Below are 23,579 nucleotides of genomic sequence, written 5' to 3' on the forward strand. Positions count from 1 at the left end.
CTTTTTTAGCTGCTGCATCACACTGCTGACTCATGTCAAGTTTGTGGTCTACCAAGACTCCTAGATCCTTTTCACATGTACTGCTCTCAAGCCAGGTGTCACCCATCCTGTATTTGTGCCTTTCAATTTTTTTTGCCCAAGTGTAGTACTTTACATTTCTCCCTGTTAAAATTCACCTTGTTTGCTTTGGCCGCCGCCTCCTATGATGTATGTATGATGTTTTGGGGGGTGGTCTTGGACTACAGGGTGGGCAATTTCAAAAGTCTATATAAGGGCTTGCACACCATTGTTCAGGATTCATTGTTGTACGGTAACAGTTCCTTTAATAAAGATCAGGCTTACTAGCCACTTTGCTTCTCAATATACCCTGGTTGGCCTCTGTTTTCTCCTGCCGATAGGGAACCCACTTAAGGACTGACTATATGGGCTCTGGAATACCCCATAAGGGAAAAGAGAACAGTTTTTCTTATAAGAAACATAAGAAAAACCTGCTGGATCAGGCCAACGGCTCATCTAGTCCAACATCCTGTTATCACCATGGCCAACCAGATAACGGGAAACTTGCAAACAGGACATGAGCCCCAAAGCCCCCCCCCCCAACATTCAGAAACATTACTGCCTCCATCCATGGGAAAGTCCCGGTGTAAAGAGATACGCAAAACAAGGGCAAGGATGAAGCAGATAAAGCGTGGCTGAAATCCCTACTTCAGGGAGATGAAAGCGCTGGCCTTTTAGATTTTGCCATTGCATGAAAAGGCCATTGAAGGCTTGCCCAGAGGGCAGCAGAGATGTCTGACCAACTGGGTTGTGCTTGTGTGTGAGAGAGAGGTACTCAGCCTGCAAGCTGATGCACATGACAGCATTTCCTCAGTGGAAATCTGAAAGAGTCCCTCAGCGGAGCCTGAAGGCAAGCACTTAAGTGACTCATTTAGCATTTCCCTTCAGATGCAGCAATCAGCCGGCATCCTTCTGAGCAGCAGCGACAGAGCCGCTACCAGCTCAGGGATTCCCAGTCCTCCCAGCTAGTTATGATTAAGTAACAAACACGTGGGCAGCAGGGCTGGAGTGCCTGCCAAGCCTTTGGCTGTGGTTTTCAACTGTGTTCCAGGGAGCCCTGAAGTTCCTTGGAAGTTGATCCGGGGATCCCTGAACATCAGTTACGGTGGACAGGCTCCCCTGGGAGAGCACCTACAGATGCCCAAACTACTTTGGGGAAGCTAGCTCACTCCTGGGTAGCAGAGGTTATTGATGTTGTATTGTTTTTAATATTTGGTTGGAAGCCACCCAGAGTATAAATAATATACTCTGTATAAATAATAATAATAATAATAATAATAATAATAATAATAATAATAATTTATTATAGCATCTGGCGGTGGAGCAAGGCAGATTTTGTCACATTGCCATGTGTTAAGAGGGTATCTGCAATGCCAAGTGGGAGCTGCAACAAAAGGTTGCAGCATGGAGTGCTCCTTTTCAAGACAATCTGTTCTACCATGTTTCTCCGGAAATAAGACACCGTCTTATATTTATTTTTCCTAAGCACGCACGCACGCACACACACACACACACACACACACAATGGCTTATTTTCAGGGGGTGTCTTATTTTTTCCTCCTTCTGCCCCGGCCAGCATTGCTGCTGTGCCTATTACTATGTCTTATTTTCGGGGTATGGCTTATATTCCTTGAATGCTTAAAAATCCTGCTACGGCTTATTTTATGGCTACGTCTTATTTTGGGAGAAACAGGGTATCCTTCTTCCCACCTGGTTCCCCCTCCCTCTTTCTTTTGCCCCAGTAGTCAACAACGACATTTTTTTTTTTTGGTCAACCAAATACAGGTTATAGCCAAAAAGAAAAAAAAGGAAAGAGTTAATCAAACAATCTCAGAAGCATATTAAAACATATGTGATAAAATCCTGATAATACATAGGGCATGTATACACAGGTGGCACTTATCTCAATGCACAAGGTTGGACTCGGAGGCTTTTGGGAGGCTTTTATCGCAAACTTAGCTGTATTGAGCACGACTGGTTTGACCGAGCAAGACAGCAGCTATTTAATTTTGTCAGTGTCACTGACGGTGAGGCATTCTCACTGAGCATGCTCTATATTAATTGGGCTGCTTTTGGGAGAGTTTCCCCCATTTGTTTTCCCCCCTCCATCTTGTGGACAGGTGATGTAGTGTTGACTTTTAAAGAACCAGCACCCATAGAATTAGGAACCTAGGAAGCTGCCTATTTAGCTCACTGATTGGCGGCAGCTTTCCAGGAGGGTCTCAGACAGGCAGTGGCGGAGGAAGGGTGTGCGGTGGGGGCAGTCCGCCCCGGTGTCATCCTGAGTGGGAGGTGACATTCGGTGCACCGCCCGCCCGTGACTCCCAACTTCCCAAGCCTAGCCCGAGCTATCGGGGGAAGGGGGAGCTGGCTTGGGGTAGGCTTTGGGAAGTTGGGAGTTTCAGCCTGGCAGTGCACCATTGCCCGTGCTCCTGGCTCGAGGAGGTAGGCCGGCCAGCGGGGAGGGAAGAGAACGGGAAGGAGGCAGGTGAGCAAACAACAGAGAGGTGCAGGAATGGGAGAGGAAGTAAGCGGGGTCGGTGGGTGCACCTTTCATTCTGCCTGGAAGACCAGCGCCTACAGCTGGACAATCAAGTGAATTTAAAAAGTCACTAAGGGGTCGTTGCTGCAAACGCGGAAGATATCTTGGCCGGCGCTTAAAAAGGGAATAAAATGGTTGGTGTCTTTCTCTCTATCTGAGCTGGCTCCCTGCCTGTTACGTTATGTGTGGGGAAACCCACATGGGGTTCCTCTCTGTGTAAAGTCTTCAAGCTCTGCCTGCACGTGCCTGACAAATCTGCCCCATTGCCTTTCCCTTGTCAAAGTTCATCTCCCCCTCCCCCTCCAGTCTTCATTGTGTGTCCTGGCTGAGGGGGAAATCAGAAGACCGGGGTGTGGACCTGCGGTCCCATTAAAACCAATGGGGCATGTTAGGCATGACTTATGGTAAGTTTCCACTGAAATCAAGGGAACTCTAGTGTGTTCCATCCCTTCATCTTTCCCCTGGGGCCTGGAAACTACCAAGGGTCCACTTCCCTTTGACCAAGAAAAAAGTCAAAGACAGTTTGTTTGGAGCTTCTCTTGCGCACACACAAAATACCACACAAAACCGGAAGCGTCATGCTGGTTGCCACTAGACTGGGTTTGACCGTAAGGTCTGGCTCTGCAGCTACAGACCTTTGCCATGCGCCCCACCTCCCACTAGTCCTAGGCTAGATTCTCCGGTGGGTGAATGGGTGGTATCTCCTATGTTCTTCCTGGGCAGGCTTTTCCTCCTTTCGCGGTCACACCTGAATGCTGCTGGTTCAAAGTGCCTGCCACCTTGGGCATCCCTTTGCTGCAGGAAGAGAGGTCCTGGGGGGCACGGAGGGGAGGTGATGATGGCATGTGGAAGGAGGAGGCTGTGGGTTAAGGTTGGGGAGGAGGCAGCTGCTGCCATTGGACAACTCCCCCCCCCACTTGCCCCCTTGGGTTTTCTAGCAGCCGAGGCACTCCGTAGGGAGCTCACTTTCGCCTCCAGAACCAGCCCGACCACCCAGCCCAGGCAGGCGGGGAAAGTGCTGGATGCATCCCAGATACAGGACAAGGGAACTCCCAAGGTCCTGCCACCGCAGCTGTTGCTCGCTTGGTTGGACATTGCTGTCAAGGCACAAAAGTGCCTTCAGCGACTGGGGGGGGGGGTTGACATTATTATTATTTTTGCACCAGGTACCACCTGACCTTGCTACGCCTCTGCAGACAGGGGGCAAGGGACATTCCCAGCCCTACTCTGAGCTCCTATGGGATCATCAGCATGCAAAGCAGATGTTCTACAGCTTTTCCACTTTCCCAAACTGAGAATATTAGTAGTGTGTATGACTCAGCTTGCCCATTACTATCAATCTTTCTCTCCAAGGTGCAGCCACAGTAGAGTGGTTGTGTTTTTAAGTGCACTCTTGATTGACAGCCACCATAGCCTAAGCCCAGGGATGAAAGGTATTGTTGTTCAGCAACATCTGGAGGGCCAGAGGCTTCCCACACCAGACATACATAAGATACTGTTTTGGAAGAATAGCTTTCTGCATGCTGAACTGACTAGGGCACTAGGCTCTTGGGAGTTTGCCCCTAGGTTCTCCTGCAATGCCAAGGGGTTCTGAAGTGGATGAAAATAATATTTAAAAATTTTTAAACTGAGTAATGATGCCTTCTGCAACTAGGTGCCTTCTAGAAGTTTTGGGCTACAACTCAAATAATCCTTGAGCATTTGCTGGGCTGCCTCTGGCTGGTGGGAGTTGGAGCCCAACAATATTGGGAGGAGGCTGGTGTAGCATTGCCAAGGGTACAAAGCACTTTGTGTGCATTATCTAGTTGTAACTAAATGCAATAGATGAGGAAGTTCTTTCTCACACTAGACTTACGTAATTTATGAGATTCGTTGCCGCAAGATGTAGTGACTGTCAACTGCCCAGGCAAGTTTTTAAGGAGATAAAACAAATTCACATTAGAAATTTGGACAAATTGTTTTAGGGGTGCTTTGTAACAACATGCAACAGCAGTGTCTTCTGCTCATCCATTCACCTGTCCTGTATATTTAAGCTGTCACATTCAGCCCTCATCTGCATTCTGCAAGCGTCTAATGGACTGAATTGGTGTACAGATATTCTTATGTACATCTGTGGTATAAAAGCCAATAGGGAAGTCAAGGTGCAAAATCTCAGCCAGCTAACCCCTCTGGCATTAACTTCTTACGTACTTGGATTACAGTCCCTGCTACTACCGGTATTCCAACCCCAGTGGCCTGTATTCTGTTGAAGAAGATATCTTCTTTCCCGCACTATGCTGTTTAATGTCAACTCAGCTTTTTATTTCTAGGTTGGAATCTGCAAACTGTGCAGTCGTTCTGCAAGTTGGAATTCTTGACAAGATGCCCTGGCACAACATTTTTGCTTGAAAGTCTAAGATCCAAATCCTGCAACTGTTCTACTTTGGTTTAACACTGGGCCCATCATGGTGATCTGTATATAAATATATGTGAGTGTTCCCATGACTGCCAAAAGGCAAAATTTTACAGTGCAATCTTATGCATGCCTACTCATAAGTAAGCCCCACTGAGTTCAACAGTACTTACCGTACTTCCACATATAGGATTGCAGCTTGAGCCTCTTTTTTATTGTGCCTGCTGACCCAGATTTACACCACTATGGTTATCTAAATGATAACCGTGGGTCCCTTCCAAACCACCTGGGTCCCTCACAGCTGACCAGTTAGTACTTCCATTTACATGTTCAAAGAGATTGCCCTGTTGCCCTAGAAATAATTGACTAAGCTTTTTCCCACCTCACCTGGCTGGATGCCACCTCATCCTAGGATGGAGAACAGCAGACCAAGGGCAGCTGTATGAAATTTTGGCTCCTGTTGGAGGCTGGAAACACAGGCTTGTCTTGCTCTGTGCTAGACTCAAAGTTTGGGCCTGGGGACCTCCCTGAAAAGCTACAGGTAAGTAAGATCTGTGGAGTGTTAATGATGTGAACTCCTCCATCCTATCCTCAGATGGCATATCTGTGTAAATAAAGCCATATATCCTAAAGAAACCACAGTCTCCAATAACCTTCATTCCATGGAAACCAGACTCTGTACCCCTGGAGTCTCTCACCCTGTGGAGCTCATGTTGTGTGCAACAGTATTTACATCAAACTGGGTTGCAAAAGGCATCCCATACGCCCTACACAGGGCAGAATTTGAGTTGGAGTCTGTGGTGGAAAACAATGTCTATAACTCAGCTTGACCTTCTCAGCATGGCATGACCGCAGACTTGGCTCCTGTCTCGTGTTCTAGCACATTATCACCGGGGGAAGGGGGAGTTGTATGGCTGTTGCATTACATTTTTAAGTGCTTCCCACAAGTCCACCAAACAATCAAACTGTTGTATGGCATCTAGCTTGTCTTTTGGAGCAGATAGGTTGTTTGGGTGAAAAATAACTCCCATGGCCTGACAGCGTCTCATTTCAGCACTGAGCATAAGTTTTGTCTAAAGAGCCAATCTGGAAACAAATGCCTAATAGCTTGCCAGCATGGAACACAGAGGCAATTTGTTTCTGCCTTGTATAACCCATTAAAGCACTGGGTACATAAACCATGCCATTAGCCAGCTTTTTCCTACTGGAATAATGGCATGTGTTTGGATGTGTGTGTTTTCATTTTCATGTAAAGACAACCCACCCAACCCCTTTGCGGTGTGATGCACCTTTTCGTGTATTGACAACCAATACTTGGAGTCGAAGATATATAATTGTTGTTGTTGTTTGAATTATGGTGCTGGAGGAGACTCTTGAGAGTCCCATGGACTGCAAGAAGATCAAACCTATCCATTCTGAAGGAAATCAGCCCTGAGTGCTCACTGGAAGGACAGATCCTGAAGCTGAGGCTCCAATACTTTGGCCACCTCATGAGAAGAGAAGACTCCCTGGAAAAGACCCTGATGTTGGGAAAGATGGAGGGCACAAGGAGAAGGGGACAACAGAGGACGAGATGGTTGGACAGTGTTCTCGAGGCTACGAACATGAGTTTGACCAAACTGCGGGAGGCAGTGGAAGACAGGAGTGCCTGGCGTGCTCTGGTCCATGGGGTCACGAAGAGTCGGACACGACTAAACGACAACAACAACAACAACTTGGAGTCAGAAGCACACTCTGGCAACTAGCTCAGCTGGTGCAGAATCAAATTATATACTCCGACTGCAGTTCCCCCTCAAGCAAGCAGGAGGCTGCATTTTACAGTACAGTACCTGAAGCTACCAAACCATCTCTGTAGGTAACCCCCTGCAGAAGACATTACAGTAGTCTAGTCTGGATGTAATTGTGGCATGAATGCCTGGGGCAAGATCTGCTTTCCCCAGATGGGGCACAGCTGGTGAATTGGACAAAACAAATTTTAAAAATGCTCCTGGTCACCAATGTCACCTGCACCTTAGGCTGATAGTGCTGAGACCAGGAAAAGGTATAGGTAAAGGACTCCTGGATGGCTAAGTGCAGTCAAAGGTGACTATGGGGTACGGTGCTCATCTCGCTTCAGGCATTTGTCCACAGACAGCTTTCCAGGTCATGAGGCCAGCATGACTAAACCGCTTCTGGCACAATGGAACACGTGACGGAAACCAGAGCACACGGAAACACCATTTACCTTCCCGCCTAGATTTCGAATTGCTAGGTTGCCAGGAGCTGGGACAGAGTAACGAGAGCTCACCCCATTTGTGCTGATTTGGACCGCTGACCTTCTAATCGGCAAGCCCAAGAAGCTCAGTGGTTTAGACCAGTGGTCCTCAACCTTGGGCCTCCAGATGTTTTTGGCCTACAACTCCCATGATCCCTACCTAGCAGGACCAGTGGTCAGGAATGATGGGAATTGTAGTCTCAAAACATCTGGAGGCCCATGGTTGAGGACCACTGGTTTAGACCACAGCGCCACTCACATCCTAAGACCAGGAGAAACCTCAGGCAGCACAAGAAATCCTCCCAGAGAAGTGCAATACCATCCAGTACCAATTATACCTCTCCACCAGCTGTTTTTCTCATCCACAGTATCTCCATCCTATCAAAAACTACCTGTAGCCTCTCTGGGAATATGTAGTAGGTTGAGGGAGAGAGGTGTTTGAGATGTTTGGACGTTAGCTCAACCCTCTGGAAAAATTCTGCCAATGGCTTTATATAGATATTAAAGAGCATGGAGAGACAAAATGGAGCCAGGAGGCATCTCACACAGGTCAAAGGCCATGGGTGGAACAGAAGCTCCCCAGCACTACCTTCTGGGTTCATCCCTCCAGCACTACCTTCTGGGTTCATCCCTCCAGGAAGGACTGGAGCCATCATAACATTGTACCGTTCTAGCCAGGCAACCCAGAAAGATACACCAGCCAATGATACCAAAGGGACCAAGAGTCCAAGAGAACAAGGTTGCGCTGGCTGCTTTTTCAATCAGTGCATGGCAATTATAGAATGAGCAGACTCTTCTGAAACTGCTTTAAGGAAGGAGACTTTGTGAAATACACTAGTATCTCTCACATTCTCCTCATCTGCACAACTGCAGCTGTGTAGGTTAGATGTTCTTGCTTCAAAAGATCCAAGCCAGCAGTGTCACCAAAAGGAATACAGTCATACCTCGGTTTAAATACGCTTCAGTTTGAGTACTTTCAGTTTAAGTACTCCGTGGATCTGTCTGAGATGGATTAATCCACTTTCCATTACTTTCAATGGGAAAGTTCGCTTCAGGTTAAGTACGCTTCAGTTTAAGTACTCCGCGGACCGTCTGGAACGGATTAATCCAGTTTCCATTAGTTTCAATGGGAAAGTTCACTTCAGGTTAAGTATGCTTCAGGTTATGTACAGACTTCCGGAACCAATTGTGTACTTAAACCGAGGTACCACTGTACAATAACATCAGCAGAATAATGTATGAATACTAACTGATGAGTTCATAGGACGTCAGCAACACTTTAAAAAAAGTGTTTTATTGACTTTCAGTTACAAATGAATTCGATATAAAAAGGAGAAAATAACATAAATGATATCAGCAATAACAACAGCAGGTTAGAGTAGAGTCCATGATGCCACTGCTCAGGTGGTTCCACAACTCTGCCCCACCAGTGCCCCTCTCTTGCCCTAAAGGCTAGCAATAGCTACCACCTCACCTGTGGAAGGCAGTATGCCCCTGAACACCTGTTGCTGGGGACCAGGAATGGGGTATTATACTCAAGTCCTCCTTCTGGGTTCCTGCTAGTTGGCCACTGTCAGAGCAGGATGCTACACTAGATGGTCCTTTAACCAAGTAAGGCTCTTGTTATATTCGCAAGCACAGCTGTCCTGGTTTCTCACCACTTCTAGTATCAATAGGATATGGTTTAATTGATTTCTCTTAATTCCCCTGCCCCTGAACAAAGACTTTTATCTGAATTTCAGATTTATTTACAGGACAGCAAAGAAAGGAAAACAAGCAAACAAAACAAATGCAGAACAGTAAATAGATGTTTTACAGCATCATCTACAGGCAGAAGTCGTGAAAAGCAAGCAACTTGTGTGCTTCATATTCAACAAAACAGCTTTCCAGGAAATTGTTTGAGTAATAAATCCATTCCTGCTGTCACTGACCCTCGGGTTTGTGAAGATAAGATTCTCCTATTTTATGTGTAGCAGGTGATATCTAATGTTAATAACAGAGCTGGTCCATTGGTTTCAATGGGTCTACTCTGGCCATGACTTTGTTGGGTGTCACTCAATGTCCTAAGTTCATGGAAGGTGTCATTTTAATGTGGTTAGCTTGTTCTTTCTTTAATTCTGTTCCAGAGAAGAGTACAGTGGTACCTCGGTTTATGAACACAATTGGTTCCGGAAGTCTGTTCATAAACTGAAGCGTTCATAAACTGAAGCGAACTTTCCCATTGAAAGTAATGGAAAGTGGATTAATCCGTTCCAGACGGGTCTGCGAAGTACTTAAACTGAAGCGTTCATAAACTGAAACATGGGTGTAATTGGTTCCGGAAGTCTGTTCATAAACTGAAGCGTTCATAAACTGAAGCGAACTTTCCCATTAAAAGTAATGGAAAATGAATTAATCCATTCCAGATGGGTCCGCGGCGTTCATAAACCGAAAATTCATAAACCGAGGTGTTCATAAACCGAGGTTCCACTGTATTAAATAACAGCTTTGGTGATGTGTTGTAAATAAGAGCACACAGGTTTGTTTCCTTCAACAATACAGTACATGAAATATCTTCCTCCCATTAGCACTTGGATTTTCTTCTTCATATTTGACTTATGCTTTTGTAGGACTCTTTTGCAGGAAAGAGAACTAGATGTGGGATCAGATGCTACAACAGCTCCAGGATCTGCAGCGCGGTAAATTAAAAAGAACACCCAAAAAGCAGGTTCTTTGGGGAATCGCTCATCTCCTCGGGCCCTTCTGCTGCTGCGACCCGCGAAAGGCGGCGAGGGGTAACTGCAAGCACTCCTTCCATTTAGCTGCGTTACAAGCCTAGACAAATCTCGCCCGATTTAGCACGGTCGTCTATGGCAAGGCGGGCTTAGGCAAATAGTAAAACGAGGACTTCCTGTTTCGTTTTTCGGCTGTCGCTTTTCCCCTTTTCTTGGCATCGCAGCGTCTTCTTACCTTGCATTCCACGTTTTATCTTTTCCACTCCGTTCACTGCTGTTTATCACTATGTAAATTCCAGCTTGCCTGGAAACCTCCAGCTTCGGAGGAACCCGAAGGTACCTAAACCCTCACCACATTGGGAGAAACGCACTGGGCGGGTTATGGGAAATCAAATTACGTATTTCGAATAGAACCGGGATCGCGCCCTGTAATCCAATAGAAACATGTGATGCCCCAGTAACTCCCGCCCCTCTTCGACTTCCCGCTTCTTTCTGGACGTTCTTGCCGCGAAATTTGAAACAGGGAGAAAAAGGCCGCCTATAGCTTCTTTCACGCTCCTTGTGCGTCTGTGCCCCGAGGTATCACTTTGACGTTAAAGGGGCGGACTCTCCTACACTCCCCTTGCCAGCGCGCGGTGGGTGGACTGGGAAGGCTCGGGTAAGTAAGTCCCTGCTGCTACAAGTGAGGCTTGTAGTCGCACCCCCCCCCCATCCCAATTCTTGGCTAAATCCCAGGAATCTGCTTGGACAGTGATATTGTAGGGAGCAGGTTAGCAGGCGGGGCCCATTACTTACATCATAACACTGTTGCTGAATGTAGGTTTTATTTTATTTGTTTTTTATCTTATATTTTGGAAATGTACGCCCAGTTTTTTTTTCCTTTAATTTTTTGGGCCCGCCCCAAGAGAGTGGGGTTCTAAGCTATAACTTGTTTAGCCAGTTTATACGTAAATCTGGCACTGATTTGGGCTGGAGAAGGAGGGGTAACTTCCTATGTTAGGAGAGAGCCGCTGCAAGTCTCTCTACGGCTTGAGTCTGCCTACAGAGCCGTAGCTAGGTGATATTGCGCGCCTGGCAGAACCGTCCAGATTGCGCCCCCTAGTCAAGGGCACCCACCCCCCTGGAAGTCCTCATGGTGGCACCTGCCCTTCCTTCCTTCTTGCTCTCTCCCCCCTTACCTTCCTCACACAACTTTCCTCTCTCAGCAACACTAGCACGAAATCTCAGCAGCCCTCCAGGTGATTTCCAGACAAGCCTTTCACCCCTAAAAAACTTCAGTGGGGGGGGGAGAGAGAGGGGAAGGGGAGAGAGAAGGAGGGAAAGTTTGCTGAGGAGTCAAGAGGAGAGGAATTTGAGTCTGGTCCTTCCACAGGTTGAGGAGAAGGAGGGAGGAGGCAATCCCCAATTAGAAAACACTAGGGCGCTTCCCTTCTCTTCCCTCCTCCTTCGCAGTCCTCTTCCCGCCCAAACCGAGACCAGGAAAACTTTTATTCTTAGGAAAGCGAAATGGCGCCTGCGCGACTGAGACTCCCCTAGCCGTGTACGTCTGTTGACGGCTCGTCCTCGCACACGCTCTCCCGCCGCAGCCGCTGCTCCTGGCTCGGCTTCTCGGCTTCCTTATCAGCTTAAGGCGTCCAGGCGCTGAGAAAGATGGAGGGGGAAATGGAGGAGCCGGCTTCCACCGGGAGAAGCGGGAGCATAGCTGCCAAGTTTTCCCTTTTCTCACGAGGAAGCCTATTCAGCATAAGGGGAAATCCCTTAAAAAAAGGGATAACTTGGCAGCTATGAGCGGGAGCGCTCCCCAAAGAGGTTTCTCCCTCTCCCCTTTTGCAAAATGCCCGCTCACTTATAGCCCCACTGCTCAGCTTCTTCCCCGCCGCTACCCTCTACCTCACGGGCTGCTGTTTCAGCTGTTATTGTTCATTGTTAATGTATATAATGTATGTATCATCCGTTTATTAAAAAAAATAAAGTGTAAAAAGAACAAATAGCTGCCAATTCACTGATCTCTGAATCTGGTAACTTCCCCCCTTAGCTGTATCTGCTTGAGTAAATATGAAGCGCCATAGCAAGAAGAAGAATTCCATTACAAGAAAGAGTGATGGAAATATCCTTTCTTATCTGAAGGTATGACTTATTTGGAAAAGGGATTACCTAACCTCAGTCTTCCAAAGAACATAAGGGGTGGTTACTGAATATTTTTATTTGCTGTCTGTAACAATTATTGCTGGTTAAATACTGCCACTGTCTACTTTCGTTTACTAGCCTGATGTGTGAGTGTCAGAATGATTTTCTGGGTCCAGTATACTGTATGTGGATCAAGCTTTCCATGTCACATGGAAGAGGACAAAAATTTGCATAACATCAGCATAGTTTGTGTCATATGCAAGTTTGTGTCCTCTTTTGCAAGTGGAGTGATGGGGCCACACGCAAGTAATGAGATGTCTGACAGGCGGAAGCCCTATTCCGCCATTCTTTACTCCTGTGTTGTACAAGAAAGAGGAGCAGGGCTGCAGGCAGGAGCAATACAGGAGCAATGGTGGTGTGTATGTTTTTCTTTGATGCCCATGTATGCAGCTCAAATGCCTATAGTGAGGATAAAGGTAAAGGTAAAGGGACCCCTGATCATTAGGTCCAGTCGTGACCGACTCTGGGGTTGCGCACTCATCTCGCGTTATTGGCCGAAGGAGCCGGCGTATAGCTTCCAGGTCATGTGGCCAGCATGACAAAGCCGCTTCTGGAAAACCAGAGCAGCACATGGAAACGGCGTTTACCTCCCCGCTGTAGCGGTTCCTATTTATCTACTTGCATTTTGACATGCTTTTGAACTGCTAGGTTGGCAGGAGCTGGGACCGAGCAACGGGAGCTCACCCTGTCACAGGGATTCGAACTGCCGACCTTCTGATCAGCAAGCCCTAGGCTCAGTGGTTTAACCCACAGTGCCACCTGGGTCCCTTTAGTGAGGATACCTTGGCACATATAGTTGCATATTCCAGAGAAGCCTGCATGTGCACAATTGAAATACAGTACTGTATCACCTCGCTATGGTCATTCTTGCTGAATGCGCAGACATAAGAGGAGGGGCATGCAAAAAGCAGAAGTAGACAAAAGCTTCCATCCAACTCTTATGTAGGGTCTAGGGATTAAAGCTAAGCTATGTTGTTGCACTGAGGAACAAAACCACATAGGGCCTGTAGATGCTTACTGTGAATTGGGTAGCCCCAAGATTGCTCTCTTTTTGCCCTGTCCTTTTCATCCCATCCTTCTCTGTGTCCATTTGATTGATTGCCAGTGGTTGCTGGTTCTTGGCCTAGTTAGCAAACCTCGGCACCTGCCCTATGCATTTCACTTGCATGACTCACTAACTAGCACACCAGTACTACCCAGGGCAGCTCAGAACCTGCTTCTTTTACTCTTGAAGGCGGTGCAGTAGGTAGGGCAGGGCAGGGGAACATTTTTCAGCTGAAAGGATACATTTCCTTCAGGGAGCCACATGGTAGGCAGGTCCGGAACTTACATCAAAGGTAAGTTTAACCACTTCCACAAACTCTCACACACCCCTCTATCCTCCATTGAGGCAAGCAAGAAAAGTCAGTAATCAAGGGTGCAGATCAATCTAACCTATGGAATAAGATTTGAAATATCTCCTGCTCTGGCACTGCTGGGGATAGAGATAATCCCCACTTAGAGACCATCAAGTGAAGATCTGTTAGCCTTTCTATTGACTACTGCATGGATGGAAATTGGTAAGTATTGAGTCTTGGTATGCCAGAGTTTGGTCAGTTGCATTAGCCAAAAGACTGTCTAATTATAATACAGTGGAATCTCGGTTTACGAACACCTCGGTTTACGAATTTTCAGTTTATGAATGCCGCGGACCCATCTGGAACGGATTAATTCACTTTCCATTACTTTCAATGGGAAAGTTTGCTTCAGTTTATGAACGCTTCAGTTTATGAACAGACTTCCGGAACCAATTACATCCATGCTTCGGGTTAAGTACGCTTCAGGTTGAGTACTCCGTGGACCCGTCTGGAACGGATTAATCCACTTTCCATTACTTTCAATGGGAAAGTTCGCTTCAGTTTAAGTACTCTGCAGACCGTCTGGAACAGATTAATCCACTTTCCATTACTTTCAATGGGAAAGTTCGCTTCAGTTTATGAAGCTTCAGTTTATGAACAGACTTCCGGAACCAATTGTGTTCATAAACCGAGGTACCACTGTACAGTCATACCTCGGTTTAAGTAAGCTTCAGTTTGAGTACTTTCAGTTTAAGTACTCCGCAGACCTGTCTGAAGCGGTACCATTACAGTGGTACCTCGGTTTACAAACACAATTGGTTCCGGAAGTCTGTACTTAACCTGAAGCGTACTTAACCTGAAGCGAACTTTCCCATTGAAAGCAATGGAAAGTGGATTAATCCGTTCCAGACGATCCGTGGAGTACTTAAATTGAAGCGTACTTAACCTAAAGCGAACTTTCCCATTGAAAGTAATGGAAAGTGGATTAATCTGTTTCAGACAGGTCCGCGGAGTACTTAAACTGAAAATACTCAAACCGAGGCGTACTTAAACTGGGGTATGACTGTACAGTGGTACCTCAGTTTAAGTACACAATTGGTTCCGGAAGTCTACTTAACCTGAAGTGAACTTTCCCATTGAAAGTAATGGAAATTGGATTAATCCGTTCCAGACAGTCCACGGAGTACTTAAACTGAAGCGTACTTAACCTGAAGCGAACTTTCCCACTGCGGGTCTGGTTGAAAAACACTGCTTTAGAAGACATCTGAAGGCAGCCCTTTCTAGGGAAGTTTTAAAAATGTTTAATGCTTTACTGTATTATGTTTTAGTGTGTGTGGTAAGCTCCAGAATTTATTGTTGTTGTTAAATAGGTTGTCCCTATTTTCATCAAAGAAATGTAAGGTATGCTATTTGTTTTTACAGTACCCCCTTTGCCTTTCAAAGCTGCATCACAGCAGAGTAATAGGAATAGCTCTCCTCACCACAATCCTGTGCTGATATGTCTATGCCACTTGCAATGTTTGTATAGAAGTTTTCAAAGGCATGAGAGCCTTGCTCATATATACAGTATACAGTGGTACCTCTACTTATGAATTTAATGCGTTCCAAACGCACATTTGTAAGTAGAAAAAAATTGTAAGTCGAATCCCATAGGAATGCATTGGGAGAAAAAATTCGTAAGTAGAAAAAATCCTATCTAAACCGCATCCAAGATGGCGGACAGAGCTCCATTCGTAAGTAGAGTTATTCGTAAGTAGAGGTACCACTGTATATAAGTGGCAAACCCATTCACGACCCTTTTCCATTGGTCACTTCTGGAAGCCTTGCTGGTGAAGCAGGAATGTAGGAGCATTTGTTGCCTCTGGGCCAGATGAATTGTAGCATAAATAGCTGTGTACACCAAGGAAACATGGAGCTACTCATGAGTAGTAGCAGATGCAACAGAGTTACTGTGACTCATTAGGAATCAAGTAAGAGAAGGTGCCATGCAACTGTACAGTCAAACCTTGGGTTACTGCTGCTTCAGGTTGTGTTTTTTTGGGTTGCGCTCTGTGCCGAACCCAGAAGTATTGGAACGGGTTACTTCCGGGTTTTGGCGCATGCACAGAAGCGCTAAATCACGCTTTGTGCATGCGCAGAAGCGCTGAATTGCGACCTGTGCGTGCGCAGACGCGGGTTATGAACGTGCCTCCCGCGCGGATCACGTTCGCAACCCGAGCGTCCACCCTATTTGTTGTTTCCCTTTTATGCCAGGAGCACGTCTGGTAGCAGTGCTGCTCCTGTATTCTTCAGACTTCAGCCCAGCTCCCCACTTTTCAATTGGTGTATGCTCACTGGTATTCCTGCCATGGTCTACATGTAAGCAGCTACCATCTACAAGCATGTGTGTGTTTTTTTTAAGAAAAACACAAAGAAAATATTTTATTTGTTGACTTCCCCCTTTTTTTTACAGCACAGAAATGAGGCAAGCTCAAGTGCACCCACTCTTATGAAAGAAACTGGAAATCATCCTACAAGAAACACGCTTCCTAGCAGTGAGAAATCAATGGAAGAACGAGAATTCACTGTGAATTTAGGTGATGATGGGAAGGACCACGTGGTGAAAGGCAGTCCCCATGACAGTGTGCTTTCTGCCCTCAAGGCAACAAGAGATATTTGCACCCATATGGAGAAAAGCAAAGGCAAAGAGATCTACTTAATAGGGAAGAAAGGGATTAATGGTTGCATTAATCTGGGGATGCCTCTGAAGTGTATGCCGGATGGCTCCCATTTTGTAATGAAATGTTATAGGGGTCAGCAACTTGGGGACTCTGCTGAGTTACGGTATCGCCAGCATGAAAACAGGGAGGAGGAATGTATTTTGTTCTACATTGACCCCAAGCCGGCACAAAGCAGTAAGTTGATTAGATGCCGTCAACTTCTTAAGGAATACTGCAAGCTGTGTGTCTTTGCACCGAAAGGAGAAAGCATAAAAGATGCCCTGTGCAGTGATGGTCGTTTCAAGCCTGAGCTAGAGGAAAAAAACTGGGTACTGATGGAGGATAGCAAGGCCATAGCTAACACTCATTCAGTTAACGATTTATCTAACAAGATCTTTTATGTGGAAATGACGAAATGTGCGAAATCTGGTGGTGGTCCAAATAGCCAACAGATTGCCCAGGAGTCTCATGGGAGGCAGCTCCAAACCTGTCATTATTTTAAAAGTGATCTCCTAAGTTTGTATCCTGGCTTAAAGGATCAAGAGGAGATCATGGATAGATTCTTTGCAAAAACCAAGAAGGCACAGAAGCGTAAAAAGGAGGTCCTCAGGGTTTGCAGAGTAAACTATGGCAAGGAGATAAGCAATGCCATAACGGTTAAGATGTTAAAGATGCAGGCAAATCTCACTCAGTCAGTTGGGTACATTGAGTGGGGCATTTCTGGAAAGGAGGGTTCTGCTACTTGCTTTGTGTTGTGTAATAGGTACATACTAACTTGCCATCATGTGGTAAGAATGATCGTTGGAGAAGGGATTGAAGAAAAGCAATGGGCATCTGAAATCAGCAAGAAGGCCCAGGTGATTTTCTCTTATGAAGAAAACCACCCTGAAAAGGAAGACTTTTTTTCACTTGAGGAGTGGTTTGAAATATCCAGTGTAGATCTTGATTTTGCCATCCTGAAACTGAAGGAAAATGGAAACAAAAGTAGACTTCCTACAGGCTTCGTAAAGTTAATTTCCCCTCCACCATTTGATGGTCTTACTTACATCATTGGTCACCCAGGTGGAGAAACAAAGTCTCTGGATACCTGTTCTGTTGTCACTGTGGTTGAGCGACAGAAGGAATCTGTTCGTCGTTGGCAGCAGGGTACAGAGGCAGAATGCAGCAGTGCCAACTGTGGTCAGGGTCCCCAGAGGTGTGTCCATATGCTCAATCCAAAAGTTTTCTTAACTGATTTAAAGAACCCTAATGTACTAGCCTATGATACATCTTTTTTCGGGGGGTCTTCAGGTTCACCTGTGTTTGATAGACATGGTCATCTTGTTGCAATGCATGCTGCTGGCTACGTTTATAGAAAGAACTCAAATGAGCGCAGCATAATTGAATTTGGCTTTTTGATGACATCAATCCTCTCAGAAATTAAAACGAATCATGGTGATTGGTATGACTCTGAAATTGGTCCTTTCGTACAAGCCTCTCATGATACAGAAGAGGCTACTTTGCCTGTTGAACCTATGGATGTGGATTAAAAGATCTATGTTCTAAGATGACACTTCAGTCTGAAGTTTGGAGGATATGCATTTTGCATTTTTAAAAATAGTTATGCTTCATTATATACAACGCTTTTAAAAACATGTATCATATATCATTTCAAAGCAGTGCCACCCACCCTAGGTTGGACATCCGGTTCAGAAGGATAATATGGTTGATGGTATTGAAAGCCTCTGAGAGATAAAAGAGAAAGAACAGAAAGTCAGTTTCTTCCAAGAGCACATGGATCTGGTCCCCGACCCAATCAAGAACCTCACCCAAGAAGGGGAGATTGGTGTCTGATAATTACTTAGGCTTTCTGCATTCAGGGAGGGTTTCTTAAGGAATGGCCTTGCTACCGCCTGCTTCTAGGAGGCATTAAACCACCTCCCTGACCCAGCCAGCTTTCTCTTCCCTGCTAGTTTTTATCAGCCAAGAGGGGCAAGAGTCTAGAGTGCAAGTGCAGATCCAAGCACCTTGTACACATCCTCAAGCCTTACCAACTGAAACTCATCCAACATAACAGGACTACCGTAGACATTGCTCTGGACACCCCTTGAGATTCATCTGCTGTAACAGTGAATTCAAGGTCCTGGCAGATGCAAGCAATTTTTATCTTCAAAATGCTTTACAAACAAATCACAGTAATCTAGTGTCAGTTCTTCTAGCTCCTTCATGCTAGACTGTAAAAGGCCCCATACCACCTGGAAAAGCTTTGTCAGGCAGCATGGTGAAGATTCAATGGAGTCAGCAAAGTATCAGCTGGCTAAATGATGAGCCTTCACCGGTGTTCAATTGCATTCAAGCTGTCTCCTCACTTGTCTCAGTGCTCTAAGCTCTGGAGAATACTGGGGAGTCAAGTAGACCCCACAAATTAATATATTTGATGTAGTAGCTATTATCTGACTGGCTTTCAACCATGCCTATATCCCACAATTACCAGGGTTGTTGATAAGTTAAGGGTGCAAAGAGTATGAGTGAGATTAAATGGGTGTGTGGATTTAGGAAAATCATTGTAGTAGAATTTGTATTGTTTTAATAAAATAAGTAAGGAAATTACCCCATTTTCCTTGTCACAAAGTGTGTTGACAAAAGAAGTGAAATAAACTGAAATAAGGGGTGAATACAGATTAGCAGGCTACTACATGATTGCTTAGCCATGTATATTACTACACACTCATTAAAACCTCCCCTCACATTCTGCTTATATATCTGTTGAATAAAACATGCTATAACTCTCCAATACTCTCTTATCCAAAAGAAATAAAAATACCATTGAATTTCTTAACTCTCAGGGAATTGGAATGTGCTGTTAATTATCATTTTTTAATTTAAAGTGTTTAGACTGCATTCATAATTCATTTTCCTATATTACATCATAGTTTCACTTATTATTTACTAGAGTTCTTTCTGTCCTTTGCTTCAATCAATAAGCCTCTAAATTCCTTGAACCAACGTGTTCTCAATCAAGTTCAGTTGCTTTCGATTTATTATTGGTAATAGGAACTTAAACAAGAAAACTTATTGAAGATGTACAATATGAGCAGCACAGATGCTATTAGCCCAGAGATGGAAAGAAGATAAAGTCCCTACCAGAGAAGAATGGCAAATCAAACTGTTGGACTATGTTGAAATAGCAAAATTGACTGGAAAGCTCATGAACCAAGAAGACCAATAGCACTTGTAATGTAACGGGTATTATAGAGATAATGAAGGGTTTTCTTTTTCTTTTTTGGTTTTTTTTTGGAATATAGAAAAAGTTGCAGTAGAAAAGATTTAATAACAGAACCCATGGAGGTGGGAAGTCCAGAGATTCGGAGAAATATCTTAATTGTGGGTATGATGTTATTTCTATAATTTTACACTTGTAAAATCAAATAAAAAATATGTTAAAAGAAGAAGATGATGTACAATATGTGCCCTAAGCTGTGCTCCCTCTTCCTTTGGTACTGTCTTTGATGTAACTGATGGTGCAGACATGGGTCTAGTCCAGGAAGGGTCGCTGGATGCAGGACAAGTGCAGAGGAGAGCTTTTTGCAGGCAAATTGGTGAAGAAAACTCAGCTGCGAAGAGTTTGAAAGAGGAGAGATTCTGGGATTGCGTCTAAACTTGCATATACTTTGAAATTCAATGTCATACTGAACGGCTGTTGTCACCTTCAGTGGACTGTTTAGACTGCAAACAGCGCAGGAACATTTTATCTACTTAGGTGAGCCGATGTACTTTAAGTGCAACAGATACCCCTGTTAATTTGGTGTTTTCCATGTGTTTCAGAGCTATGGGACAAATATTTTAACCTTTGGAACCCTACATGAATGTAAAAGCTCGATACTGAAAGCATATTGGGCTGAGAGTCTGAGGGAGGAAGTGGAAGACATAATGTTAACAACCACAAACTAGCAGAGATTTACTCAGTTGCTTATGAATTTTCAATCCAGATTCCCCAGCTGGGGTAAATCACTGTCCCAACTGCTGGAAAGTAAAGGACCCCTGGATGGTTAAGTCCAGTCAAGGGTGACTATGGGGTTGTGGCGCTCATCTCGTTTTCTGACTGAGGGAGCCAGTGTTTGTCCACAGACAGCTTTCCGGGTAATGTGGCTAGCATGACTAAACTGCTTCTGGTGCAATGGGACACCGTGATGGAAACCAGAGCACATGGAAACGCCGTTTACCTTCCTGCCGCAGAAGTACCTATTTATCTACTTGCACTGGCGTGCTTTCAAACTGCTAGGTTGGCAGGAACTGGGACAGAACAGTGGGGGTTCACCCCATCGCGGGGATTCGAACCGCCAACCTTCTGATTAGCAAGCCCAAGAGGCTCAGTAGCTACACATAATCATTGGAGGAAGGTACAGTCGTACCTCAGAAGTCGAACGGAATCCGTTCTGGAAGTCTGTTCAACTTACAAAACGTTCAGAAACCAAGGCATGGTTTCTGATTGGCTACAGGAAGCTCCTGCAGCCAATCGGAAGCTGTGTCAGGTGTTTGGCTTCCAAAAATAGTTCACAAACCAGAACACTCACTTCCGGGTTTGCGGCCTTCAGAAGCCAAAACGTACGATTTGCAAGGCGTTCAGGATCCAAGGTACGACTGTATTAAGTTATTTCATTCATTCATTCATTGCAAGCTTTTTTTTACACAGCTCTTTAGTTGCAGAAGGGTTCCAGTGTAACTTCCAGATCCATGCAAAGACATCACCTCCATTTGTAATCACGGGGCATTTATTTTGCGGGACTCAGTAGACGAGAATAACATTGATTATGTTAGTCCTTAGATCAGAGCAGTATTTTGTAGACTCCTGGAAGTGCTCTTCATCTTATTTCGAAGGTACTCCCAGTATAAGAATAGCCTGGCTGAACCAGACCAAAGGCCTATCTAGTCCTGCATTCTGTCTCCACAGCAGCTGATCACTTAAAAGCCAGAGAAATCCTGTACAAATGGGTGTTTAAAACTTGCCACTGTATCCACCTCACAAGCAGCACAAACAATTGGCAGTGACTGATACAATCTGTTAATTTGTCCAACCCCGTTTTGAATCTCGTAAGTAGGTGGCCGTCCCTATATCTTGTGGGAGCAAATTCCACTGTGTAAATTCCATTAGTCTGCCCTGGATCTTCCAACATTATGTTTGTACTGTGGCAGGGCTGGCGTTTATGCTACCCCATCTCTAAGGGGAAAGTTTCTCTGTTACTCTGGGGACGGAGAATTATCTACATGGTCCCACTTCCATTAGTGAAGTGGACTATGTTTAGTAAAACTCCATTTCACAATAAACCAATTCCATGGGATCCTGGCATGTAAAAAATGGGCACCTTTGCATTTTAAAAATGTAATGTATGAAGTGGCATGTTGAAAGTGCCACAGCGCTTTCTGAAGTCACCCAGTGTGTGCACCTGGCTTTATCCTAGAAATCAAGCTCCCGAGACTAGCCATCAGCTAGCCATCAGAGTTAAATGGCTGTCTTCTTTCATTAGTAGCTGCCTGAAATGACAAGTTTTTTCCCTTCAGTGGTTGGCCTCAAGCTTCTCAGGAGCAGGCTGTGTTGTGAATTCATCAATAGCTCACCTGGCAACATCACCATTCACAGAACCACGCTTAGTGAAAGCAAATCAAAGAGCTTGTTTCCAGGACATTATTTCATTGCGGTGATTTTTACAGTTGGCATGTTGAATTAAAGTCCTGGCTTTGAAGTCCCCAACATGGGGTTCTGCCTTTCCTGTTTGAAGGCTCTCAGCTGTTCACATCAACTCTTGCTTTGAAGTGAACCACTTACTGAGACCCCACATGTGTTTTATTGACATATCCTGAGGATAATAATAGGTGGTGATATTACCTTTATAGAAACTGTTAAAGGAACTCATTCAGGGTAAAGCTGCCTTTTTATTGTAGCTTTATTTATCTTATTTATTAGATTTGTATACCACCCTTCATCCAAAGATCACAGGGAGGTTCACAACATAAAAATACAATATGAGAACACAAAACACATAATAAAAACAAAAACCGATAACGCCCCTCTCACAAACACACATTTTTTTCATTTATTAAATTTTAAGCATTTCTTATACTTTAAACCTGCAGGAATTACAGAACTGGGGTTTATCAGTTGCTTAGGCCACAGCAAACATCATGGTACAATACCATGCAACTTTATGTACTGTAGTTAAAAATGTTTCTAGCTAATACACTCAAAACTGCATGGCCACATACCGGTACAGCAGAGAGGTGGTAAGAGAGAGAGTGAAAATAATGCCAAATGATGTGATACATTTCAGCTTCATTACTATATGGATGAAGGATCTGAGGTCAGCAATCCTTAGTCATTGGGAGAATTTGTGACAATCTGCAGAGATGCACATATCTATGATGGTGAGTTTAGGGTTGGAGTAACTAACTTGAATGGCCTATGTTTAGAAAGAAGCATAAGAGATGTCCAAGTGTACTTCAACTTTTCTTTTAAGTTGACCTTGTATTGGCAAATCCAAGCAAGTGGAGAGTCCAAGACCATTGGACTGGAACAGCTGCCGTGCAGAATCCTGTATGAAACAGCTGTGGTACAGCGGGAATGCTTTTCCCACCTCGCAGCTAAAAACAAGGGGGAAACACTTCCCCGTACTGTATCTCTCAACAGCTTTGATGCTGGGGAACCTTCGGATGCAATGCCAAGAACCATGGAAGCTCTGAGCTGGTTGCCTCACCTTTCCACCCTGAAAAGGCCTCTTGCAAGGGAAGCTGATCCGTTAGAGCAATGGGGGAGCGTTATAAGAATTGTAAGGTCTCAAATATAAAATAAACTAGTGGATTTTAGCCCGTTTAAAAACGGGCGCTAGAGGAAGCGGCCTGCCGGGACTGGCTTGGCGGTGGCGGGTCTTCCCGCCACCACCAAGCCAGTTCGCAGCGGGGGCTTTTCGCCGTTTGCCTTCCCCTGAGGGGGAGGCAAACGGCGAAAAACCCCGCCGCGCCGCAAATCGGCTCCGGGACTGGCTTGGCGGTGGTGGGTCTTCCCGCCACCGCCAAGCCAGTCCGCAGTGGGGGTTTTTCGCCGTTTGCCTTCCCCTGGGGGAGGCAAACGGCGAAAAACCCCGCTGCGCCGCAAATCGGCTCCGGGACTGGCTTGGCGGTGGCGGGTCTTCCCGCCACCGCCAAGCCAGTCCGCAGCGGGGGGTTTTCGCCGTTTGCCTTCCCCTGGGGGAGGCAAACAGCGAAAAACCCCGCCGCGCCGCAAATCGGCTCCGGGACTGGCTTGGCGGTGGCGGGATGTTCCCGCCACCGCCAAGCCAGTCCGCAGCGGGGGGTTTTCGCCGTTTGCCTTCCCCTGGGGGAGGCAAACAGCGAAAAACCCCGCCGCGCCGCAATTCGGCTCCGGG

At 45.5% G+C, this 23,579-nt stretch overlaps 1 protein-coding gene across 6 annotated transcripts; it reads left to right on the forward strand.

The window, feature by feature from the left end:
• The first annotated feature begins 9,893 nt into the window (after positions 1-9,893).
• FAM111A (FAM111 trypsin like peptidase A) lies at positions 9,894-17,851 on the forward strand. Of its 6 annotated transcripts, none has more exons than XM_088664460.1 (3): positions 9,894-10,019; positions 11,995-12,086; positions 15,936-17,851. In XM_088664460.1, the coding sequence occupies exons 2-3, from the start codon at positions 12,015-12,017 to the stop codon at positions 17,709-17,711; spliced, it is 1,848 nt and encodes a 615-aa protein (XP_088520586.1). In that variant the 5' UTR covers positions 9,894-10,019; positions 11,995-12,014; the 3' UTR covers positions 17,712-17,851. The 6 variants fall into 6 exon arrangements, with proteins under 6 accessions (XP_088520586.1, XP_088520580.1, XP_088520594.1 ...); XM_088664454.1 differs by lacking the exon at positions 9,894-10,019 and adding an exon at positions 10,166-10,295; XM_088664468.1 differs by lacking the exon at positions 9,894-10,019 and adding an exon at positions 10,445-10,617 and having other exon boundaries at positions 15,941-17,851.
• Positions 17,852-23,579: the final 5,728 nt, after the last annotated feature.

Source organism: Zootoca vivipara, chromosome 1, assembly GCF_965207765.1.
Source record: "Zootoca vivipara chromosome 1, rZooViv2.hap1.1, whole genome shotgun sequence".
Taxonomy (NCBI): Eukaryota; Metazoa; Chordata; class Lepidosauria; order Squamata; family Lacertidae; genus Zootoca; species Zootoca vivipara.

What these genes read in the sequence shown, in the direction of transcription:
- FAM111A (XM_088664460.1), top strand. Translation starts at nt 12,015, where the DNA reads ATGAAGCGCCATAGCAAGAAGAAGAATTCCATTACAAGAAAGAGTGAT. An exon ending in ATATCCTTTCTTATCTGAAG is followed by an intron (nt 12,087 to 15,935) that starts GTATGACTTATT and finishes TTTTTTTTACAG; the next exon opens with CACAGAAATGAGGCAAGCTC.